This window comes from Pteropus medius, unplaced genomic scaffold (genome assembly GCF_902729225.1).
Source record: "Pteropus medius unplaced genomic scaffold, Ma_sr-lr_union100, whole genome shotgun sequence".
Taxonomy (NCBI): Eukaryota; Metazoa; Chordata; class Mammalia; order Chiroptera; family Pteropodidae; genus Pteropus; species Pteropus medius.
In genome coordinates this window covers 1,118,167-1,137,066 of record NW_024351546.1, presented here as the reverse complement: position 1 = coordinate 1,137,066, position 18,900 = coordinate 1,118,167, and the positions used below count along the sequence as shown (strand labels likewise).

General features: G+C 35.7%; 1 protein-coding gene across 1 annotated transcript in view; it reads left to right on the top strand.

The window, feature by feature from the left end:
• Nucleotides 1-18,900, top strand: part of TXNRD3 (thioredoxin reductase 3) — a 50,469-nt gene that overhangs the window by 17,437 nt on the left and 14,132 nt on the right. The window contains exons 6-12 of the mRNA XM_039843597.1: nt 1,247-1,366; nt 8,014-8,156; nt 9,638-9,753; nt 10,568-10,793; nt 12,009-12,101; nt 16,611-16,687; nt 17,285-17,441. Of these exons, the coding sequence (XP_039699531.1) occupies nt 1,247-1,366; nt 8,014-8,156; nt 9,638-9,753; nt 10,568-10,793; nt 12,009-12,101; nt 16,611-16,687; nt 17,285-17,441 (932 nt within the window). The remainder of the gene's footprint in view (nt 1-1,246; nt 1,367-8,013; nt 8,157-9,637; nt 9,754-10,567; nt 10,794-12,008; nt 12,102-16,610; nt 16,688-17,284; nt 17,442-18,900) is intronic.

The following is an 18,900-nucleotide window of genomic DNA, read 5'->3' as shown; positions in this document are numbered from 1 at the left end:
AAACTGAATTATAGTTTCCCAATACTTCTGCCATAATTTTTGCACACATGCACTAATATTTTCACATAGTTGTGTTTGCTGTGTACACTGTGTTGCGCTCACTTAAGTTTGCCATAACATTTTTCTGTGTTTCTGCATTGATTTCATAACTGACTTTCATGGCTATATGGTGGCCAGTTGAGTTAGTGTGTGTGTGATCGATCATTCCAGGTCAGTTTAATAAAGTGCACAGTAAGTTTCCAGCCCTGAGACTTTCCTGTAGACGAGAGTGCTCATCTTTCCATGTTCCTTTCACTGTAAAACAGAACACATAGATTTTGTGCTGGATATTTTCTGTTTATGTTTCAAATCTGTTCTCCATCATCTCTGCTCTACTGTACGCCCCAGAGGGCTGATGAATTGGTAGCCCTGCCCTCTGGCTTCTGGTGGGGTTTAGCCAGTTGGGGTAATAGGAGGAGAACAAGGGAAAGAGAATGGAGTTGGGGGTCTTCATTCTCCAGACTCTCTCTCTGCTGGTTGCCACAGGCTGGCTTCATACCCCTGTGGCAGGCCACACACAGCCCCTGCCATAGCAGCCCCCTTGGGCTGTGGCACCTACTCAGTGGTGCATGGCCCTTCATGTGGGTTGGCGATGGGCCCACCGTTACTGGTTGTTACTACTATTCTATCTCTCCATGCTCTTCCTGCCCATACCCCAGTAAAATTTCCCTATAAACTCTCTTTAGTTACCCAGCTCGAGGGTGTCATCTTTTCCTTACACAACCCTGGCAAAATATGAAAATCGTTTAAAAAATTGAAACTTACTCAAAAAATTTTGGCCAGGAATTTTATATAGTAAAGCTAATTACCTTGCAATAGACCTACTATTGGCTCAGAAGAGTCAGAGTTACAAAGAGTAAAGGCTAGAAGCTGGGGTTCTGGCCCTTGGTGTAATATATATCTAATTAATCTTAGACGATTCTGATCCCTTTGTAGGTCAGACTCAAATGAAAATTTTGGACTCTGTCTCTAGAAAACTGTTCAAATGCATATCCATATTTTTGCTCATCCTTGGGCTTCCTTCACAGACCCCTGGTTAAGTAGTTTATGTTAATCATTTGTGTGTTACTGTGAGATGTGATGTTGACCTCACAACCATTAGAGTTTGTCATTTCCACGTTTTAATAACAATCACTCTGCACTTGTGTAAAACTGCGTGCACATGTGCACGCACACACGAAACATTAAAACTTATTTTCTTTCTCAGGTCTTGGTGGTACTTGTGTAAATGTAGGCTGTGTTCCTAAGAAATTGATGCATCAAGCTGCCCTTTTGGGGCAGGCATTAAGTGACTCAAGAAAATTTGGCTGGGAGTATAATCAACAAGGTGGGTAATGGTGTATAAAAATATAGATTGGGAGAAAAGAAGAAAGAATGAGTTTCTTAGAGAAGGACTTGCTATTTATATTTCTATCGCTGAGTTTGAACTTTGTTTAATAAACACTCACTAGGAATCTCCTATTTATCAGCCAGGCACAGTAGATTCTAAGGTGATGAGTTAAACCTGGCCTTGCTTTCATGGGCCTTACTGCCTAGGAGGGAATTGTTGCTGCTATAACCATTTCAGACCCTTAGTAGAATGTGAGAGAGAGTAATCACTATTTTCAGATTTCTTTCAAGTATAAGGAAAATAGAATAGTAAAAGTCATTACTAGGATTTTTTCTATTATTGTGATAACGTTTTCTCTTTTATCAGTGGTTATGTATGTCTTTGGTTAATGAAAGATAGAAAACAAATTCATCCAATAACACTACTGGTTAGGCTCTGAGAATATAGATCTGAGGAAAATACAGCTCCTGCCCTTAAGTAGCATAGTTCATTGGAAGAGAAGCCATTCAGTGCACTATGTAATTCATGGTGCTAATTTGAGCATCTTCTTAAAGTACACTTAATGTAGTCTTGAGGGTTGGAAGTAAGCGGGGTGGTGACCCTTGAGCTGCACCTTGAAGAGCACATGGAGCTGGGACATTTATGACAGGAAAGCTTTACTTAGACTATGGAGATGTGAGAAAACTTGGAGTATCTGGGAGATAGTGAGGGCTGAACTGAAGAATGAAGGAAGGATATTGGGATAAATGAGATTAGAGAGGTAACCAGGTCACGAAGGCTCCTAAATGCCATTTCGAGGAGTTAAAATTTACCCCAAAGGTAGCAAGAGCTGTTGAGGAGTTTCAGCAGGAGAGGAACGTGAACCATAGCTTGGATTCTGAATCCTTCTGATGTCACCAAGGAACTTTGAAGGCTGGAGGTGAGTGGGTGGGTGGGATTCAAGTCCAAAGACGACAAAGTGAGGTGAGATGGTTATTGCATAACCCAGAGGAGAAATGATGAGGCTTAGGCAAAGACTGTGAGGTCAGCTGGAGAGAGTAAGAAATAGAATCAGGTGGTTTAAGACATGGAACTGACAGGCTAGATGTGGAATGGTGATCTCGGTTCATTAGAATAATATGGAATTTTTTTTTAAAGTACAACTTGTCTCTTTTCCCAGAGATTTTGATCTAGTAGAGCTAGCTGTACATGTGCATATTTAAAGTTTTATCGATACTTAGGGTGATTCTGCTAGGCCACTCATGTCATTGGTAGGACAGAGGGAGAGGAAGGACTTCAGGAAGAGAGATTGAGTGAAAATGCATTCATTGAGATAGAAAACAGGTTTGCAGCATATGGGTTCCAGTTGGACATACTCGCTATGAACAAATTTCCCCAGACAGTTAACTCAGTGGAGAGCTTTTGGTCAAACTGTAGTATCAACTGGTTGTGGAGAAAATGAGGTCTCTCCACTTGGCAGTTTAACTTCTAGATAGTCTTCACTTTCAAGAATCCTTCTCCCTGGTGTTCCACTTAAAGCCCCTTCAGAACATCCTGGTGGAATAGATACCTATGGATGGTTTGTATTCTAGGGAGGTCTGGACAAGTCTTGATTTTAGAGCCACGGCATTGTAGGTGATAGTTGAAGTCTTAGGAATTGCTGAGGTAGTCTGGGGATGGAAAGAATAGAAGACCGAGAGAGAATCCTGAGATATGTTAATACTTAATGTAAGCGATTGAGGAAGAGGAAGAAATCCAGAAGAGTTGTGTCACAGAAACCAGGAGGGGTTAGATTTCTAAGGGCAAGATTTAGGGCTTAGGGAGTCTTCAAAGAGAACTAACTTGAGTGAAATACTGCAGAAAGGTAAAATGGAATAGAATTTGAATTATGTACATTTCAGATCGGTAGGTAGTTGAGGAGTCTCTTTTTAAAATTAAAAATATTCATACCCTGTTTCTATAATAAATAAGCCTAAGTAGGGAGAAAACATGGAATGCCTCCTTGGTAGGGAAAAAGGCCATGAAGGACGGATCTGCACACTCAGCCTATGACAAAGGGGCTAGCCAGGCAGGGTGGTGTGTGCATGATACTAGATGGCAGGCTCACCCCACATGCTGATGACTTTTTGATGCATCATCCTTGTTTGTGACCACTGCCTCACACTGTTGGGGCTCTGCACTTTCAAGGAGACAGCAGGGTGTATGTTCATACCACTTTGCCTCCGCTGAGGGGCCAGTTGATGTTCTTGAACTCTTCTAAGTGCCTAATATTTCTAAATAATTTCTAATTTCCTTGTGTGGGTAAAATCTTACATTAGATTCCTTAAAGTTCCCTGTATTTAAAATAGTTCTAAATTAATTTTGAGGTGCTATACTAAGAAATACCTAGCTAGCCATTACATGAAAATTGAGGCTTAACAATTTTTAGGCATAGCTTCAGTGAATGGCCAGAAGAAGTCAACAGAATCTTAGAGGCAAGAGAAAGGAAGTAAAAGCGTGCTGAAATCTTGTTCGGGGAGATGTTGTAGATACTTTCATTCTTGATGTTGATAGAGAACTATATATTAAAATAAACTAAAAACGTATACATAATCTCTAAATTAGAAATTGAATTATAGAACTTACAAGTAAAACAAAGGGAAAGGAAAAATATACAAAGAAACAGCATGATAGTATAATTTAGAACAATAACAGAAAATAAGATATCTAACATAATTGCAGTCTTTTACATATTAGAATAAAACTGAGGGTCAGATTTTCAGGTTACGTAAATAGCAAAATTCTTTGACATACTGTTTATACAAGACATACACCTAAAACCAAAAGAGATAATTATTGAAAATATATGAATTTTTAAGTAGATTTTTAAAAATTTTAATAGATAAGAAAAGGTATCAGGAAATACAAAGCAAAGCAATTGCAGTTATACTACTGGATAGGTAGACTACATGGCAAAAACAAAAAAAAAATTAAAACTTAGGAATTAATGAGTTATCACCCTCTCTAAAATAAAAGTGATAGTGTATTTGAAAATACAAATAAAGTAGGCAATCTTTTGTTAAATCCATCAAGGCAATAAGGGGAGAAAATTCATACAAGTATGCAGTATTAGGTGTGAGAAAAGAAATATAACTATAGATAAGAGATAAAACAAATTCAATATATAAATTAGTGGTAAGAATTTTAAATATCTCAATGAAAAAGAGTATCTACTAGGAAAATATTAATGACCAGAATTGACTTGAATTATCAGAGAAAACATTGTTTAAGAACAACCCATTCCCTAAGACACTGTAGATTTACAAGTAAATTTTCTCAAATCTTTAAGTAATACTTTATAATTTAAACTATGTAGGACTTTGAAAAAGATGGAAAGGTTTACTTTTTTTTTTTTTGAGGCTGACGTAATGGTGATACAGAAAAATGGTATGAAAATAGAAAACTATAGCCTGTAGAAGTGTCAGAACTCTAGAAAAAGCATTAGCAAATCCTCTCCAGCAGTATACTAAAAAATGCACTGTAATTTATGAAGGTTTATTCTGGGGATGCAAGAATGAGTCAACATTAGGAAATCATAAAATCCACATGCCAATCGTGATTTCAGCTCCAAAGGCATTTGATAAAAATGTCACATCCGTTCTTGCTTTTCAAAAAATTGTTAGTAAAATAATCAAGGAAACAACACTCGCCTTACTTCATGAAGAAAAGTCAGAAGCAGATATGTAATGGAAAAGAGCTTGAGTCATTTGCATTAAAGTCGAGAGTAAGACAGGGCTGTATACTTCCACTACTAATATCCATATTGTTCTGGTGCTTCTGGTCAGTGCACAAAATGAAGAATAGAAAAGAAAAAGTGTACTTATTTGAAAAGGAAGAAGAAAAAGATATTGTAAATTTATAATATGAATTATATACAATATACCTAGAATGTACAAAAGATTGAACTAAAAATATTAGAACTAATAAATTCAATAACTTGCTCCGAAACATGCAAAAATCAATAGTTTTCTTAAGTATCAGCAATAATGTTAATTATATAATGGAAAATTGCAAGAAAAAATGATAGAATAACTTGGAATAAATTTAACTAGGAATGTATAAATTATAAGAAAAGAATATAGAAGCATAACAAAAAATATACTCTGATTTTGGTAGGATGTCTTGATATTGTAAAGACATTATTGTAAATTTTATTTAAGTCCAGGAAAAAAATCTCGATAATTTTTTTTTTCTTTTTGGAACTTGACAGATTATTCTAAAGTTCATATTGAAAAGTGTGTGATGATAGCTATGCAGTCTTTGAGAAAGAATAGAGAATGGCTTTTCCCATCAGTATTTAAAATTGTGATACTGTTGTGGGACTAAACAGATTAATAAAATATTAGAGCAAGTGGTTCCAAAATGCCAGTTCATAAACGTGCCATATCAAAATCTGGGGGAGCTTTTTAACTGTTTGGGTTCTGAGGTCCTGCTCCTGATTGCATAGGTTTAAGTGGGTCCTACGATCTGTATATTTCAACATGATTCTCAGGGTGTTCTGATGTGTGAGAACCTCTAATATAGATTGTCTTTTACAACAAGAACCAGAAAAAAAAAGATATTTGAGGTGTCGGAAGAATAGCTTTTTCAACTACTGGGGAAGCGAGGCAGTTATACCTTAGGATATAAGGGTATGTGGCATTGTAGAAAGGGTCATCACTGCTGAGTCATGGCATGGGGGTAATGTAGTAAGCAGAATGACCCTCTGGATTGCAAAATTTTAGTTGACTTGTTATACACTGGCATCCTATAAAGCAGTGTTTTCCACCCCAGCCCCAGGAGGTGGAGCGGAGATGGTGATGCTAGTGCTGTGGAGTGGCTGCAAATCCAGATGAAGCTTCACTTCCTTTCCCTCCCACTGCTCACTTCTTGATGTGCGGCCCATTTCCTAACAGGCCGCTGGACCAGTACTGGTCTGCAACCTGGAGGTTGGGGACCCCTGCTATAAGGGGTGATGTGACTTGTGGGCCATAAATGTTTACACTGGCCGAGTCTCTCTTTCCCTTGCTTGCCTTGTAACATCCTGTGTCCCTGATGAGTGGTGGGGCCTTTTTTTTTTCCTTAAAATTTTTAATTTTTTAATTACAGTTGACATTCAATATTATATTAGTTTCAGGTGTACAGTGGGTTAGACATTTATATACCTTATGAAGTGATCTCCCTGATTAGTCTAGTACCCCCCTGACACCATAAGTAGTTATAATATAATTGACTATATGCCCTATAATACAATTGGCTTTACATCCGTGTGACTAGTTTGTAACTGCCAATTTGTACTTCTTTATCCCTTTACCTTTTTTACTCAGCTTCCCAACCCCCCTCCCATCTGGCAACTATCAGTTTGTTCTCTGTATCTATGAGTTTGTTTCTGTTTTGTTCATTTATTTTGTTTTTTAGATTTCACACATAAGTAAAATCATATGGTATTTGTCTTTCTCTGTCTGGCTTATTTCACTTAGTGTAATACCCTCTAGGTCCATCCACGTTGTCACAAATGGCAAGATTTCATTCTTTTTTATGGCCTAGTAATATTCCATTGCATATTTGTACCACTTCTTTATTTAATCATCATCCAGTGGACTCTTAGGTTGCTTCCGTATCTTGGCTATTGTGAATAGTGCTGCTGCGAACATAGGGATGCATGTATCTTTTCAAAGTAGTGTTCTGGATTTCTTCAGATAAATGCCCAGAAGTGGGATTGCTGGGTCATATGGTAGTTCTGTTTTTAATTTTTTGAGGAACCTTCATACTGTTTTCCATGGTAGCTGCACCAACTTGCAATTGTAGTGGGGCCTTTCTTGAGAGTGCTAGATGGGGTAAGTTTCTAAATGTGACCAGAGGGAGAACCCTCAGTTGGTTGGGTTTGTCTTTGGGGATCTCATCCAGTTTGACAGGAGCCTTGGGCTGGCCTCTGTGTCTTATAAACACAGTGCTGCATGGAGATGGTGTGTTTTTTTTGGAAACCAGCATCAGCAGTCGAGGTGAATGCTCAGAAATAAATCCCACCTAGAAGATACAGGGATGATGAGGAATCCGATTCCATCAACTCCCACCCCAGCTTCAACTGGAAGTAGGTAAACATTGTATTACAAATGGTGTGCACTGGTGAGCACTAAACCACATTTATGGTGAAGAAATGTAGGATATTCAGTGTGATGAAACTACTGCCAGATGAACCAAATTGGGGTGGCGTGGGCTGGTCTGGGGAGGTGAAAGTGCAGTGCTCACTGTCTCTGAGACCTGCTTTCCTTCACACGTAGGAGGCTACGTGCAACAGGCCCTCATAGAATGTGAAAGTGTCTTTGGGTGCTTTCAAGCGCAGATCACCTTCCTGCCTCATAACTCTGCGGGCATGGCTGTAGTAGCCCCAGTTTTCCCCATTCTCTCCTCCATGGATTTCTCCAGTTGTCTTCTTTTCAGAACTATGCTTTTTTTGCATGTTTTATAATATAAAAGGAAGAAGTATAAACCATAATTGGCATTAAAAAATTTAAGTTGCTAATTATCTTCTGTTCACTTCTTGATTCTTTAAAGCGATATGTCATATGGCTCATGTGTGGTTATATATAATTTACCATTTACAGTAAAATTCACTTTACGCCCTTACCCTGCTAATTTATTTTCAGTGAAGCACAACTGGGAGACCATGACAGAAGCGATTCAAAACCACATCGGCTCTCTAAATTGGAGCTACAGGCTGTCTTTGAGGGAGAAGGCTGTGGCCTATGTAAATTCCTATGGAGAATTCGTTGAACATCATAAAATAAAGGTACTGTTTGAATATTTGTCTTGTTAATTGCTTTTCCTTACTACTGTTTGTACTTACTTTGAGCTAAAATTCTGTTTCACATGTTAAGGACTATAACTAGTGCAATACGTGTGTTTCACCCATTGTTTGTGGATTCTACATGTCTGGGTAAATTGAGGAAACTACTTTTTAAAGAACTTGTAATTTAAAGTTATTTGCCCTTTGATTTCATTACTATCTTAGAAGAAAATGTTTAAACAGTTCAAAGTTTAAATAGTAAAATGGTCACAATTTTAGCCATGTTAATTTTTTTAAAAAAATGAAACCTTACCTAGAACTCCAATATATAAAAGCATTTTACTCATAAAAGCATTAATAAAAGTAGTATCAGAATTATTGTATTTTATAAATTTATATTTGTAAGGTTTATGTATTATAAGATCAATATATTAAAAAAGAGACCATTTTGATGAACACAAAAATTTTAAACTGGAATTATGAGAGACAATCAGATATCATCCTCAACATCCAGTTTATTTTTGTACTCTGCTTTCATAGCAGTGTGTAATGATCTTGAAGGATATGAGGTTATTTTGTAGTTATTTGTTGTCTCTAGAAAGGTGTGAGGTAGTCCAATTAAAGCTTCCACTTTAGAACCATGCCTGGGCTAATCTGAATTACTTATTCACCTGAAACATAGTCGAAATATAAGTCAGTCAGTTTTATTTCTCAAACTGTCATATGCCTGGTACAGTTGGTTGAATAAGCCAATCGCCCCCAGCCAGACCTGCCTCTCCTTTGTTTCCTCATTTAGTGACACTAGCATCTCCCTAGTTATTCCAGCAAGAAACCTAGGGTCCTCCTCACTTCACCTTCACAGCCTGTACTTGTGGATCTGTTGCAGATCCCTGTTTAAACCACCCCCTTGTTGAAACATTTTCATTTCTTCTTGAATTTTTAAAATGCAAATATGTTTATGATTTACTTTTAAAATTGAAAATAGACAGTGTGTTTATTGTTCACCTTTGTTGATTCTCCATAGCCTAGATTTTTAGGATGACACAGAGAGGTCTTTACATTTGGTGCTAATCTGTATGACTTTACCTCTGACACATATTCTCCTCTTTTTCACCTTTGGCCACTCGTTTCCCAGATGCTAGCTAGTTTCAGGCTTGTGTGCATTTATATATACTCTTCTCTCTTTAGGTTTCCATTCCTCTCAAATCATTTCACTTTTCTCATCACCACTTGAAATATCACCACCTTTGAAGCCATTCTTGACTGGCTTTCCAGTCCTCTACTCCACCCTCACTGCAGTCTTTTTGGTTAATATTTTGTAATGACTTCTCTTTTGTGGTGGTGCTTATCACATTGGATTATTATTTTTGCATGTCTCTTTCTATTGATGGGAAGCTCCATAGAGGGTAATAATTAGTTTGTTCATGGTGTCTGGTACTCTGTAGCGTTTATTGAAAAGTGAGATTTACTTTCCTTTTTTTAAGGCAACCAATAGAAAAGGACAGGAAACTTGTTATACTGCTGCAAAATTTGTCATAGCAACAGGTGAAAGGCCGCGGTATTTAGGAATCCAAGGAGATAAAGAATACTGTATTACTAGGTAAGATTAAATAGACCATTATAACTGTAAATTGTATTGTTTATGTGTTTTCAATTTATTTATTTCCTGCCTTATTTCACAAAGATTTGAATTGATGAATAAAGGTATATACAATGCAAGAAGCTAAGTAGGTCTCAAAAAAAAAAAAAAAAAGAAGCTAAGTAGTTAATAGAGCAAAGAAAAGATAGTTTGAGTAAATAATAAGGTCAAATTTATACACAGAAATATGCTGTATGTTTCTAGGTAATTCCTATGGGAATTTGGCTCTAAACTTCCCAGAGGCCAAAGCAAAGAAGTGAATACAATTAACTTTAGGTTTTAGTGTCTGTATAATAATAATGAACTAGCTGATCAGAAGAATCATGGCTGTTCCTAATACTGAGATTTAATAGGAATCTTCCCTGGATTATCATCAAGAGGACAATGTATAACTTAGTATGACGACTTTCAAATTTTTCAGCTGATGCACAATAAGAAAAACATTTTTGTCGCACTGTTGTTCATGTGAACACATACACACACATATCCAAAAAACCCACAAAACAATACTTCTTCTTATCACATAGAATGTAATCTAATATTTTCTATTCTGTTTTTAAAAAAATCTTTGCTGCAATCCACTAATTTGATTTTGAAAAAACTGAAGTATACTTCTTACTCCACAGGAGATACTATTACAAACTTCAAAAGGCTGTTTCTTTTAGTGTTTCTTCATTCAAGTCCCAAATTGCAATTCAGCCAACAAAAGACCATTATACTTTGAAATCTAACTCATTTTCATTTTTATTGTCTAGGTATTCTTTTTATTTTTCAGTGATGACCTTTTTTCTCTGCCTTATTGCCCTGGCAAAACATTAGTAGTTGGTGCATCTTATGTGGCTCTGGAATGTGCAGGATTTCTTGCTGGCCTTGGCTTAGATGTCACAGTTATGGTGCGTTCAGTTCTTCTTCGAGGCTTTGATCAAGAAATGGCAGAGAGAGTCGGTTCCTACATGGAACAACATGGTGTTAAGTTCGTAAGAAAATTTATACCTGTGATGGTGAGTTGAATGACATTTGAAATGCCTTTTATTTTCTTTTTACTCTCTTTAGCTTTTTTATTTAACCTCTCCTTCATTTCATTAAATAAATTGGTCTGTACTCAATAGGAAACCTTAAAGATAATATTCCCACCCAGAATCTACAAACATGCCTCCATTTTGTCTCTGTCTCCTCCTCTGCTGACATGAAGGTGTCCTTGCTTTTCTCAGCCTGGGTTCCCTCTTCTCTCACTGTTCCTCTTACCTTCTGTCACCTTTTCGGGGTCGTCCCATCTTCAGCTAGTCGTTATCTTTCTCCCTTCAGTATTTCTCATCTTTAAACAAACAAACCCTCCCTCTTCTCTCTACCTTTCCCGACTTCTCTTTTCCCCTTTACAAGAAAACTTTTATCCATGCTACTTCATTTCTTACCTCATTTCCCACATCTTCCAACTCACGTGCTTTCATTCCTGCCACTCCTTTGAAACTGCTTATCAGGATCTGTAGTAAACTCTGTTGTCAAAGTCAGTGATCACATCTCTATTCTTATCTTACTGGGCCTCTGGCAGCATTTGGTGAAACTGACATTCGTTCAATTTGAAATATTCTTTTTTTCTGGACTTCTCTGGCCCCACAGCCTATAGTTCCACTTGTACTAAACCTGTAAATATCAGAGCATCTTGTCCTTCTTCACTTCTCTGCCCTTTTTACCTGGGCAGTTTTCTTTAGGCCTACACTTTATCTCAATACCAATAGCTCTTAGATTTATATATCCTGCTCAGGCATCTCTCCTAAACTTCATACTCATTTGTACAGCTGTCTACTGGATATCCCCCCCACACACACCTTGAATTCCATATAAGCATTTCAAATTTAACAACATAAAAACAAAACTCTTGACGTTCTACCAAAATGTATTCCCCTGCTAATCTGCCTGGCCTATCTCATTACTCAGTAAATGATACGAGAGTCCTCACAATTTATTAAGCCAACACGTAGAAAGCATCCCTTCATTCTTCCTTTTATACTACTTTCAACTAATCCATTAATTTATTTCTACCTCCAAAATGTATCTTGTGACGGTCCTCTTTTTTCTATCCCTACTTAGTCCAAAAACCTAAATATATACACACATATACACCCACATGGGTACACCCACACTCACATGTACACCCTATGACCCATTTATTTTCTGTTCCCTTTAGATAGAATCATTACATTATTTGTCCTTACTAGGTTCAACAGTTGGAGAAAGGTTCACCTGGAAAGCTGAAAGTAGTGGCTAAATCCACTGAAGGACCAGAAACTGTTGAAGGAATGTATAACACAGTAAGTTTTTATTTCATAAGCAGTAAGTAGTTGAGCACACTCATAAATTAGCACAGATGAAACTTATGGGAAAATTATACCAGGCTTAATTTGGGGGCGGTATTCTTTGTAGGAGTTTAATAAATATGGAAGGTAGTTAATCTGTTGACATTTGATAGTAGTACATGAAAAACACCATAAAATACATGTGTATGTGTAGCTATTCGTAGAACAAAATCTGGAAGCAGATATACCTGACTGTTATTAGTACTTACTTCAAGGACATTAGATATCTTACACATTTCTTCATTTGAATATTTTTGCAATAAACATTAAATCTATCTTATAATTTTAAAAAAAGATATTTTTATTTTAAAAAAATAAACACTATAAAATCTCCACAAAGTGTGACTAGTTCATGGACTACTTTGGAATGGCAACAATTCTAATTTAAACTGATGTTTAGATGCCAACATTTCTTTTGTAAACTGTAGTTTATAGTTTTAACATAAACTATACATTTATGTTTTATGTACTGTTATATACATGATTTTTTTTAGGTAAAAAAAGGAAATAATATAGAGAGTCAACAAAGTTCAAAAATATATGATAGAGCTCAAAAAACTCTCATTTGATAATTTATCCTTAGATTATTTTGGATTTTTTTGTGCATGTTCGTATTATTTGTGAATAACCACAGTTTCTTCTTTTCCACCATTTTCCTTGTTATTTTTTTTCTTGCAAAAGTGCACTAGCTAGGACTTCTGTATCGTGTTAACCAGAAATGGCCATGGCAGGCCTTCGTGACTTGTTCTCAGTATTGAATGAAAGTTTTCAGTGTTTCATTATTAAAGAATAATGTTTTTTGTAGGGTTTTTGTAGATAATTTTAATCGAGTTAAAGAAATTCTTTTATATTTCTTGTTTGCTAAGGTTTTTTTGGTTATTTGGGTTTTCTTTTTAAAAAAAAAATCATGAGTGGATGAGTACAGTTGTAACACTGTTCCATTTGTAGCTTTCTTTTTTTTCTTTAATTTGTTAATGTCTTGAATTACATTGATTTTCTAATCTTTAGCCAACTTTGTATTCCTGGTATAAACCCACCTTGGTACAGGTCCTTTTTATATATTGTTGGATTTGTTTATTTAGAACTTTTACGTTATATTCATGAATCATATTGGCTTATACTTTCCTCTAACATATTGAACTTTTCAGATTTTGGTATCAAGAGTATTCTAGCTCATGAAGGAAGTTTGGGGTGTGTTCCCTCTTTTTCTGTTCCCTGGAAGTATTTTTGTAATATTAGAACATTCTTTATATGTTTGATAGAATTCACTGATGCAGCCATTTAAGTCTAGAATTTTCTATGGAGAGTCTATCTATCTATCTATCTATCTATCTATCTATCTCTCAAGAGAAGGAGAGAATTCTGTATATAGACATATATATATTTGACCAGTGATTCATTTTTTAATAGTTGAAGGACTTTTAAGGCTTTCTATTTTTCTCTTGAGTTACTTTTGAATAGTTATTTAGGAGTTAGTCCATTTCATCTAAATTATCAAACATATTAGCATAAAGTTGTTTACGTTATCTGAATTTATAAATTGTTTATTTTTGTAGGGAGGCATAATTTATATGTAGTGGAATGCACAGATCTTAGATGTACAGTTAAATTAGTTTGAAAGATATACATGTTCTCTAATCCATACATCTTTGAGGGTAACAAAACATTGCTATGAGTTTAGAAAGCTCTCATGTCCCTTCCTATTCTCTGACCCCAAGCAACCTATTCTTATTCTGTCACCATAGACTAGTTTTGCCTATTTTAGATGTCACAGAAATGAAACCATATATTAGGTACTCCTTGGTATCTGGCTGCTTTTACTCAGAGTAATGTTTTTTAGGGTTTATCCATGTTGTGTATATTAGTAATTCTTTTTGGTGTATGAATTGTATAAATATACAGTTGTATGAATATATCAATTTATTCATTTTCCTGTAGATGGACACCTAGGCTGTTTAATGTTTGGGCTAATTGTGACTTAAACTCCTATGAAGATTTCTAGTATAAGCCCTTTTGTGGACATATATTTTCATTTCTCATGGGTAAATAAATGCCTAAGAGTGAAACTGCTTGGTCTTAGCATAGTTTCTATATTTAACTTTTTGAGTAATTGCCAAAGATTGTGAAGATATTCTCTTCTTGAAGCCTTAAAGTTTTATCTTTATGTTTGGGTCTGTAATTCATCTTGAATTAATTTTTGTTTATGGTGTGAGGTAGGACTTGAGGTTCTTTTTTTTCCATATGGGTATCTAGTACCATTTGTTGAAAAGGCTTCCTTTTCTTTATTAAATTACTTTGGTACCTTTGTTGAAATAGTTTGACTTTTTAACCATCAGTCTATTTCTGCACTCTTTATTCCATTAACCATTTGTCTCCTTCAACTAGCACCACATTGTTTTGATTATTGAAGCTTTATAGTAAATCTGAGACCAGGTAGAATAAGTCTTCCAAATTTGTTTAAGTCCTTTATATTTCCATATATAAATTTTAAAAACAACTTGTCGATTAAAAAAAAAAAAAGCTGGCTGGGATTTGATTGAGATTGTATAGTATAGATCAGTTTGGAAGAACTAACATCTTAATAATACTGATTTTTTTTCAGTACATGAACTTCGTATATTTTCCCTTATTTATCTATTCTTTAGTTTCTATCAGCAATATGTTATTTTGCTTTAGAGAGCTTTCATGTATTTCACTAAACTTATCTTGAGTATTTCATTTTTTTAAGCGATCATAAATAGTATTTAAAAATTTTTAACTTTTAATGGTTAGTTGGTAGTGTATAGAAATATAAATGACTTTTGTACATTGACCTTGTTGTAGAGTCTTAGGATTTATGTTTGCATATATAATCAGTTTGGTTTTTTCTTTTCAGTCTGCATGCCTTTTGGTTTTTTCTTGCCTTGTTGCACAGGTTAGACCTCCAGTACAGTTCTGAATAGAAATTGTGAGTGTGCGTCCTCATGTTGCTTCGATCTTAGGGGTAATCTTAGTTAGGCATTCAGTCTTTTATGATTGCTAGGATGTAAACTTTTTTATACATGCCTTTTATCAGGTTTTCTTTTATTCTTAGTGAGCTGAGGATTTTATTAAAATCCTCAAAGAGTGTTAAATTTTATCAGATGCTTTTTTTTACATCTATTGTGATGATCAAATTATTTTCTCCTTTATTCTGTTAATCAGATGAACTCCATTGATTGATTTTTGCATGTTAAACCAAATTTGTATTTTTGGGACAAACCTCACTTGGTCATGATCCTTTTCACATATTGTTATATTTGATTTGCTAAGATTTTGTTAAGGATTTTACAACTATGTTCATGAGGATATTGGCTTATAATTTTATTTAAATATACTTGTTTGATTTTGGTGTCAGATATTTATGCTAACCTCATAAAAAGGAGTTGGGAAGATTTCCTCTTCTTTTCTCTGAAAGAGTTCTTGTATCATTAGTATTATTTCTTATGTGTTTAGTAGATTCTACCAGTGAAGTCATCTGGGTCTGGAGTTAATTTATGGAAAGTTAATAAATTGTGAATTCAGTTTCCTTAATGAGAATGGAAGATAGGGTATTAGTCTGCTAGGGATTCCATAACAAAATACCACAGACTGGGTGCCTTAGGCAAAGGAAGTTTAGTTTTTCACAAGTCTGGAGGCCAGAAGTCTGAGATCAAGGTGTCAGCTGATTTGGTTTCTTCTGAGGCCTCTCTCATTGTTTCTTCTGAGGCCTCTCTCATTGGCCAAGAGATGGTCACCTTCTCCCTGTGTCCTTACATGATTGCTCTTTAGTCTGTTGTATGTTTTCTAATTGCTCTTTTCATAAGGACACTAGTCATAGTAAATTAGAGCCTACCCTAATGGCCTCATTTTACCTCGATTACCTTTTTAAAGGTCCTATCTCCAAATACAGTCACATTCTGAGGTATAAGGGGCTAGAAATTAAACATGTGAATTTGCTGGAAGTGGGGGAGTAGGGGGATATAATTCAACACATAAAATAAGATTATTCAGATTTGTGTGTAAGTTTGGTAAATTGTGTCTTTCAAAGAGTTTTGAGGATGTAATGTACAATATGGTCACTACAGGTAGTAATACTGTATTATTGTATATTTGAAAGTGGCTAAGAGTAGATCTTAAAAGTTCTCATCACAAGAAAAAAAAATTGTAACTATGTATAGTAATGGATGTTAACTAGATTTATTGAGGTTGTCATTTTGCAGCATATACAAATATAGACTCGTAATACACCTGAAACTTATATATCAATTATACTGCAATTTAAAAAAAACACATTTTGACCTCAACAAAAAGTAAGGAATCTTTATCATCTAAGCTGTCAAATTCATTGGCCTAGGACATTCAAAATAGTTATTAAACTTGTAATGTCTGAAGGATCTATAGTAATGTTCTCTCTTTCATTCCTGATATTGATAATTTGTGTTTTTGATCTCTCTCTAAATATAGGTTTTGTTAGCAATTGGTCGTGACTCCAGTACAAGGAAAATAGGCTTGGAGAAGATTGGTGTCAAAATCAATGAGAAGTATGTACATGTGGGATCATTGCACTATTGCTGCACAAAGCAAAATGTTTATACAGATCACCTCTTAGAAATTCTCATTTAATTTTGCACTAAGGTGCAAAATTTTGCACTAAGGTGCAAAATTTTAATACTTTAAATTTACTTTACAGGAAGTACTGTCTGAGCTCTGTTACCAATTTTTTCATTAATCAGTCAGTAACTGTTGTATGCCTCAAAGAGCTCATGCATGATTTTAAAAAATAATTGTGGAAATGTATGCACTTACTATCTGATTTAGAGTGAATTTTTATGTCCTTGGTCAAGCAAGGAAAAAAATTTCAAAGCTCTAATTGCAATTCTGGCAGAAATCTGGCAATATCCTCAGCACCCATAAAACGAGCATGGTTTCATCAACCAGCAGGATGTTTTTTTTTGGAGCTCCAGAAACCCTTGTTATTGTACATCTTATTGTAAGACAGTTTATGATTCCAGGTACATGAGTTCTTAGAGGGAGGTCTTTTCTCTATGTACTTAGTCTCTGTCTCTTGGAATAGTGTTAGTCATCCAGCAGTATAGAGTTAGTTATAATATATTTTTCTCCCTTCCAAAATCTAATAGGAATGGCAAGATACCAGTAAACGATATGGAACAGACCAACGTGCCCTATGTTTACGCTATAGGAGATATTCTGGAAGGTAAACTTGAGCTCACTCCCGTTGCTATACAGGCAGGCAAGCTGTTGGCTCGAAGACTCTTTGGGGGTCGTTTAGAAAAGGTAAATTTCTTACTACTGTTTTTAAGATAATATCTAAATAAAAATTATGACTTAAAAAATCAGTACAAATAACACTTGTGTGCTTGTTTTGGAAGTAAAGGGTCCTTCACAGATAAATCATTTAAGGTGACTTACTATTAGTAATGGTTTTCAATAAATATTTTTTTAATATCTGCTGTGTGCAAGATATTGTGCTGGGTGATATACAAGGGACTGGCATGGTTCCAGCACCACGGGGATTTACCAGATAGGTGGGGGTCATGCATAAGATGAGGAGCAGTTAATTCTGACTCCCAAGAGGCCTCCCGGTGGACAGTTGCACTGTCACAGAGTAGGAGGGGACTCATTGGATCAGGATGCTGGCCCTAGCTTCACTTCCTGCTTGGTGTATGAACCTGGTTGAATTGTTTCACTTCTGTGCACCTCAGTTTCACCATCTGCAAAACTTATGGTGTGAATCAGATGATTGCCACAGTCTCCTCTACCTTTCATAGTCTTTGATCAAAGATTTGAGATGGGCCTTGTGGGATAATTCAAAATTGAGGAAGCAAAAGGCTCTTGATAAGTAGATAACTCAAAATCCCAAGAGCTCTGCAGTGCTTACTTTGTTCTAGAAATATGAGCAGTCTCTTAGCAATTCCCAGCGGAAGGAAGTCATGTTGTGCTCCGTTAGGAGTGCCGTGGATGTGCAGAGGTGTTGATGAGTAATGAGCAACTGGAGAAGTGGTCTTACTGAGTGGGTGTCAAGAATTGTCCCATCCACAGTACTTACAGCATTCTGGGGCATATGCAGGCAGTTGGTGATAGAAAGATACAGTTGGGAATGAGGCTGGAGACTTGATAAATTGATTTGGTGTCAGATCATCAGAAATCTGTGATGCCACAGTAAAGAATCATCAGTAAGGCCTTCTCTGGGCAGTGGGAGCTGTTGAAGACCTTTATTTCTCCAACATTAAGAAAGATGTCAAACCATAGAAAAAAATAATAAATAAATAATAAATAAAAACAATCACCCGTATTACCCTTTCACCTAAATTCCACAGTTAATAACATTTTGCCATCTTTGCTCTCTCCTTTTTTCCAGATGTATATATACAATGCATGTACATTTTTTTCTGAGCTTTTTGAAATAAGTGGCAGACATCAATGATGTTTTGCTCCTAAATACTTTAGCATATATCTCCTAAGAACAAGGATATTCACCTACGTAACCACAATTGCATCACTGTAGCTGAGCAATTCAACAGAAATGCAGTAATATTCACATTTCTCAGTTGTCCACTAAGTGTATGTGCATGTTTTTTGGTACACACAGTACATGGCTCTTCTAAGTCTCATTTAACCTGATACAGTCCCCTGCCTTTATTTCCCTGTTTGTCGGCTTGTTTTACTTTTCATAACTTTGGTTTTTTTGATGAATCCAGGCTACCTTTCTTGTAGAATGTCTCATATTCTGAAT